This window comes from Bos indicus, chromosome 5 (assembly GCF_029378745.1).
Source record: "Bos indicus isolate NIAB-ARS_2022 breed Sahiwal x Tharparkar chromosome 5, NIAB-ARS_B.indTharparkar_mat_pri_1.0, whole genome shotgun sequence".
Lineage (NCBI taxonomy): Eukaryota > Metazoa > Chordata > Mammalia > Artiodactyla > Bovidae > Bos > Bos indicus.
In genome coordinates, this window is record NC_091764.1 from 59,405,664 (window position 1) to 59,412,924 (window position 7,261).

General features: G+C 35.9%; 1 protein-coding gene across 1 annotated transcript; it reads left to right on the plus strand.

Moving 5' to 3' along the window:
- The first annotated feature begins 460 nt into the window (after window positions 1–460).
- LOC109558479 (olfactory receptor 9K2-like) lies at window positions 461–1,447 on the plus strand. The gene has a single exon (XM_070788765.1). It carries the CDS (start codon window positions 476–478, stop codon window positions 1,445–1,447), a length of 972 nt encoding a protein of 323 aa, XP_070644866.1. The 5' UTR covers window positions 461–475.
- Window positions 1,448–7,261: the final 5,814 nt, after the last annotated feature.

Consider the following 7,261-nt stretch of genomic DNA (forward strand, 5'->3'; position numbering starts at 1 on the left):
TTTTTTATATATTTACTACTGTCATGTAATGAGTCAAAACACTGACATAGCTATCATAATGGCTATAAATACTATCTTAAAAATTAGATTCATTACTCCTGTTTTAGATAATATGAAATACTGCTATTTTAAATAAAGAAAATCTCTTACCTATAAATATACTAAAGAGTAGAAATTTAAAATGTGACTAATTTTAGGCAATAAAATATGCTAATTTCTTGCAGAAGTCCATGCCACATATAATTTAATAAAATAACCAAAGAGAATCTTTCATTGCTTAATAGAATGACAGTTTAAGAAGCCTAATGACATCTACTTCAAATTCTTGCATGTTCCTGACATTAAAATTTATTTGTATGCAATGTCTCATTAAAATGTAAATAATTTAATTCTACATCTAGAGAGTATTAATAGCACTACAATCAAAGCCACAATTTCATTTATTTTGCTTTGTGCCTTTCAGTAGATTTCTGCCATGGGCCACAGGGAAACAAGCAACCACTCAGAAGTGACTGACTTCATTCTTGTCAGCTTCAGGGTCCACCCAGAGTTCCACATTCTCCTCTTCCTGCTTTTTCTGCTTGTCTATGCCATGATCCTTCTAGGGAACGTTGGCATGATGATTATTATTATGACTGATCCCCAGCTGAACACACCAATGTATTTCTTCCTAGGCAACCTGTCCTTCATTGATCTCTTCTATTCATCTGTTATTGCACCCAAGGCTATGATCAATTTCTGGTCTGAGAGCAAGTCCATCTCCTATGCAGGCTGTGTGACCCAGCTCTTTCTCTTTGCCCTCTTTATTGTGACTGAGGGATTTCTCCTGGCAGTCATGGCTTATGACCGCTTCATTGCCATTTGCAACCCACTCCTCTACTCCATTCAGATGTCAACACGTCTCTGTGTTCAGTTGGTAGCTGCTTCCTACTTTTGTGGCTGTATCAGCTCAGTTATTGAGACCAGCATGACATTTACTTTACCCTTTTGTGCTTCTCGGGCCATCGACCACTTTTACTGTGATTACCGTCCACTTCAGAGGATTTCTTGTTCTGATCTCTACATTCCTAATATTGTATCCTTTTTCCTATGCAGCATTATCATTTTGCCTACCATAATTGTCATTACTGTGTCTTATATATATATTGTATCCACAGTTCTAAAAATACGCTCCACTGAGGGGCGAAAGAAAGTCTTCTCCACTTGCAGCTCTCACCTGGGAGTCGTGAGTGTACTGTATGGTGCCATCATCTTTATGTATGTCATCCCTGACAGATTTCCTGAGCTGAGTAAAGTGGCCTCCTTGTGTTACACCCTGGTCACTCCCATGTTGAATCCTTTGATTTACTCTCTGAGAAACAAAGATGTAAAAGAAGCTCTGAGGAAGATCCTAGGGAATAAACTATGTTTATTTAATTCTATATTAACTGAAAATAGAATTAAGTAAATGTAATATAACTGAAAGCACTAAGTTTTATAACAACCTGGGGAAGGACTGATTTTAAAAAAATGTACCCATTAATCTTAGAGACTATTTGAATCCTATATACTTACTGCTAAAGAATACATTTGTACTATGTTCTGTCTGGCTGTTGATTTTGGAATGAAATGACTTTCTCTGTACTTCATTTCATGTTCATCTTCATTTTGGATAATGATCATGATTGCCTTGTAGTTTGTTTTTAGGAAGTACATATTCCAATTTTACTCCAAACTCTGAGATTGTTGTTTGGGATGTATTGTTTATCTTGAGTCAGTCACATATGTTATGTGGTTATATGTTTACTTGGTAGAGGTAATACAATCTGATGTATTAAGCAAGACAGAACAAAATATTAGATTTACTGAAGAAATCTTTGTGAATGTCTAGTGAGAGAGTCAGATAGTCTGTAGTACATAGAGTCTGAAGTGTGAAATGTAAGTAGCACCTAATGGAGAAGGGAATGGCAACCCACTCCAGTATTCTTGCCTGGCAGGCTACAGTCCATAGGGTCACAAAGAGTCGGACATGACTGAGTGATTAACAGTTTCCAAATGGCTAAATGAATGGCACATTTATTTCATGGTTTCTCTGAGTTAAATCATTATTATTTCTCCCTTCATTTGAATATCTACTAAGCTGATAAATTATTTTTGAAAATTCTCCTTTTTCACAAGAAAACTAATAAAAATAAACTAGTACAGATAATTCACATTTTGCTATATATGCCTTAGTGAGAATTCATTCATCAAATTAATATTTATTGAATTTTGATGTACTCTTTGCTTATAAAAATTCATAGGTGTAAATAATTTCTGTACTTGAGATCCAACTAATTGATGGAAAATATCTAAGCAATAGTCATATGGTAAACCCAGTGAATAAAGGCATATGTAGAAATTACAAAGAGAGAGCAGCTTATACAGATGATGATATAAATTACTTTTTTCTACAGGCAGCAGAGAGCACTGGGGATTTTTTTTTTTAAAGATATTGTGTTCTAAAAAAAAATAAAGATATTTTGTTCTAATAGGCATTTTATAAAAATCACATTGGTAACTTGCAGTAGATAAATATTCATGGAAGAAGATAATCACAGAAAATGTGTGATTGCTCAAGTAAGAGGTTATGGTGGCTTTAAGGATAATAGTCTTACACAAGATGGTGAAAAGAGGGAATACCTTTAAAATTATTGGTAAACTAAACTGAACACTGATTAATGGATGATAAAATAAGAAATAGGTGGAAGTGAATAATGACTTCTAATGTTTGAGGATCTCTGAGGAAACGCTGCCTCACAAACTGAGGAGGAAAATATGAGTAATAATAGTTAATCATTAAGAGTTAAGAAAATAATGTCAGATCAGACTGAGTTTTCTAATTCTGGTTTTGCTTATGTGCTCTATACTCAACTGTCTTTACTTTGCAGAAACTCCTATTTCTCAGTTTAATATAATGATGACACTAATTTCTAAAAGGCAAAGACTCTGTGCTTCAGATTTAGCTGAAGTGGAACTGAAAAGAATTAGGACTTTCTTTCTTTGAAGGCTTGTTCCATTATAGGACTCAGAATGTTGCATGAAAAATTCTATATTTTACATGCAAAAGAGTGCTAGTAAAATATGCCTAAATAGATTGAAGAGCATATTTATCTAAAACATTCTTATGTCTTTAATCTCATCTTATGACATCCCATTACATTTATAGTTATAGCTGATTGTAGAGTCATAACTAGTAAATTTTATTAAATTAAGTTTTAGAGTTCATGGTATTGAATCCTCACTCAGTTGCTGCTACACTAACAGCAATTATATTTAAAAATTTAGCCTCCTTTTATTATTCTGTTTTTATATAAGAAATATCTAAATAAATTGTTAATTAATAATGATAATGTTTTATTATAATACATAATAAATATATAATAAATACACATAAATACATTTTCTGTTTTCTTGAGTATCTTTCTATTTTTCAGGTGAAAATTAAACCTTTTTTAAAAAAAGATACTTCTGAATCATTGCTCAAAAATGCAAGTTCTCAGATCTAAAAAAGATCTGCTCATTATTTTTTAAAAAACACGTTATTGAGGAAGAATTTGTGTGAAATAAACAGTATGTATTTAAAGTGAACAACTCTATGAGTTTTGGTGTCAATAAAAACACCACATCTTCAAGATATAGAACATTTCCTTCATTTACAAAAGGTTGATTATGCCTCTTTTCAGGCCATGCTTCCCTCCAAACCCATTTCTAGATAACCAGTGCTTTGGCTGGTTTATAATAGAGTCATACAGTATGTGCTCTTTTCTCTCAGGCTTCTTCATACTCTTCTTCAATTTACTCTGAGTAAATTGATTTTGAGATTTATTTTGTCATGTATAATATTCCAGTTTCCATTACACATGTATACCAATTTTTATGCACTCTTAAATATGGGCAATTGATGTTTGTTAAGCTTTTAGATATTGTGTATACAGCTGTTATAAGTGTTCATATGTGTTTGCCTAGTTTGTTTCCTTTATCTTTGCTGAATTTTGAGACTTGTGATTCTTAGATCTCATAATAAATATATATTTGACTTGAAGAGACTACCAGGGAAATATACAGAAATAAATAAAGAACAAACCCAACAAAATCTACTAAATCTCAGGAAGAATAGTGAGAATCTATGACATTTGAGCCAGGACCCACTCCCTCCCTGCCCTCTCTCATCCCAGCAGAGCTGAAAGTGCACTCAGGCAAGTACAGGCAGGAACATAGAGATCCCTCTGCTCCTGGATCCCAGTCAAAGGTTGCCATCTAAAAAAGATGGTACAATCAATCCCCTTGATTGTAGTTGCTGCTAACATTACTTGTCCCCTCAAGCTCCACGTTGAAGAAAGTCTAATCAAGGCAAGAGTACCTAAAATGTCTGGTGATCTCTACCCAACCCCCATTCATGGATAAAATCTCTACCCTAAGCATGCCAGGCCAGGAGTACTGGGCCCCAATTCCAGCTGCTCCAGTTCTCTCAAAGGATAGAAATTTTATGCTCAGAATACCATAGGCTAGTGGCCTCCCTCAGAAAACTTCTCCTAAAGCAGGAGTGTCATTCTGAGCTAACTGGGCCACTATTCCTGCTCCAGTGCAGGTTTTACCTAGAACAAAATGTGTACCGTGATAACAGAGGGCTCCATAGCTCTCTGCATGTGAACTGACTCTATCTGTAAACATGTGTATGAAATTCAAGCTTAAGTGAACTCCAAAACTTAATAAATATTTGGTAATAAGCAATTAAAAGGAGACTGGTGGTTCTATAAGAGCAAAAAGCTAACTGTAGACCAACTAAATGTTTATCAGAAAGAATCAAGGAAGAAAGCAGCTAAAAAAGGTCCTCCTAAAAGTGAAAGAAAGTGAAAGTGAAGTTGCTTGGTCGTGTCTGACTCTTTGCGACCCCGTGGACTGTAGCCCACCAGGCTCCTCCATCCATGGGATTCTCCAGGCAAGAATACTGGAGTGAGTTGCCATTTTCTTCTCCAGGGGATCTTCCTGACCCAGAGATTGAACCCAGGTCTCCTGCATTGCAGGCAGAGGCTTTAACCTCTAAGCCACCAGGGAGCCTTAAAAAAGGTCCTTCTATGGTTGGGTAAGCCTCAAGTTGTGGCCATGCCTCAGCCAATTAGGGCAGTACCCTGCTACCTGCCCCACTTACACAGAATTAGTGGCCCCACCACAGATAGTTATCTCACAGAGTTCACGCAAGGGATGCCCCTTGGTTCTGGTGACCTAGAGGCATGGCACTTCTAGACCTCACACATCATCTACACAAGGCCATGCCTTCAAGACTGGGAGAGATAGCTGTTTCATCTGATGTATAGAAACAAACACAGAGAGTCAAGCAAAGCAAGGAGATAGAAGAGTATGTTTAAAATTATTGAACAGATAAAACCTCATTAAAAAGACTTTACAAAACAGAGATAAGTAATCTAGTTGATACAGAGATCAAAGTAATACTCATAGAGATACTGACAGACTTCAAGAGAAAGAAAGGATGAACACAGTGAGAACTTCAACAAGAGACGAAAAGCATAAGAAAGTACCAAACAGTCTTAACATTCAAAAAACTAAGATCATGGCATCTGTCCCATCACTTCATGGCAAATAGAAGGGGCGAAAGTGGAAATAGTGACAAATTTTCTTTTCTTGGGCTTCAGACTCACTGAGGATAGAGACTGCAGCCATGAAATTAAAAGATGCTTGGTCCTTTTAAAAGAAGGAAAGCTATGACCAACCTAAACAACATATTAAAAAGCAGAGACATCACTTTGCTGACAAAGTGTATAGTATAGTCAGTATAGTCAAAGCTATATTTTTTCCTAAAGTCATACACTGACGTGGGAGTTGGATCATAAAAAAAAGGCTGAACACTGAAGAATTGATGCTTTCAAATTATGGTGCTGGAGAAGACTCTTGAGAGTCCCTTGAACCGCAAAAAGAGCAAACCAGTCAATCCTAAAGGAAATCAACCCTGAATATTCATTGGAAGAACTGTTGCTGAAGCTCCAATACTTTGGCCACCTGATGTGAAGGCCAACTCATTGACAAAGACTGATGCTGGGAAAGATTGAAGGCAAAAGGAGAAGGGCAGCAGAGGATGAGATGGTTAGATAGCATCACCAACTCAATGAACATGAAATTGAGCAAACTCTGATAAATAGTGGAGGACAAGCAGACTGTTGTGCTACAGTCCATGGGGTCCAAAGAGTCAAACATGACTTAGCAACTGAACATCAAAAACAACAACCAAATAGTAGTCACAGAACTGAAGAATACAATAGCTAAACTGGAAAACTAAGCAGTGACACACTAGATAATTGGAGAATCAGATCAGTAGCCTGTGTTGATGAAAATTCAATTAACCAGTTAAGGAGAAAAAGGACTTTTATTCAAACCCATTATAATCTGAGAGACAGACTCTCAGGGAGCTTTGATAACTATTCCACTTGGTAGAAGTTGAAAACATAGTCAGGTACACCAAATACTGATATTTACATAAAGTTCACCAAAGATACATAGTCCAGATAATCACGTACAAGGCAGAGAGCAAGTCACTGTGACCCCTACACAATTGGGAAGGAACACTAACCTTTTAAGAAGTTACATTGCTTGCTTCAGGAGAAAAGAAGAGGATGATCTTTATGGCAAAGTAGTCATTTCCATCTTTGAGGCCCTCTGGTTAGTGTATAAGGCAGATCCTCACTGCACATTAGGGAGAGAGGTAGGAGGCCAAATAGACACAGAGAGAGAGTTTTATGTTTAATTTTTCTCGTCCTGCCTTTGAGTATAAATTTTATTTTATCACCTGGAATAAAAGACAGAAATATATCATCCAAAGGAACAGCAAAATACAAAAAGGCAAACAAGAACTTTAAAAAAGAAATTTAAAAAATGAAGAGGACCTATGGAGCAACTTCAAGCAGAATAATCTACACATTCTAAAGATCTTAGATGGAAAACAATGAAAGACTAATAGAATTATTTGAAGAAATAATGACTGAAAATTTCCATTAACTGGAGGCAGAAACAGATATCCAGGTGCAGGAAGCACAGAGTTCCAAGTCAGATAAATGCAAGTCAGATAAAAATACACCAAACACATTATATTTAAAATGTCAAAAGCTTAATATAAATAGGGAATCTTAAAAGTGGCAAGATGAAAGCATCTTGTTATATACTAGTGATAGTGATAGTGTTAGTAATTCAGTCGTGTCTGACTCTTTGCAAACCCATGGACTGTAGCCTG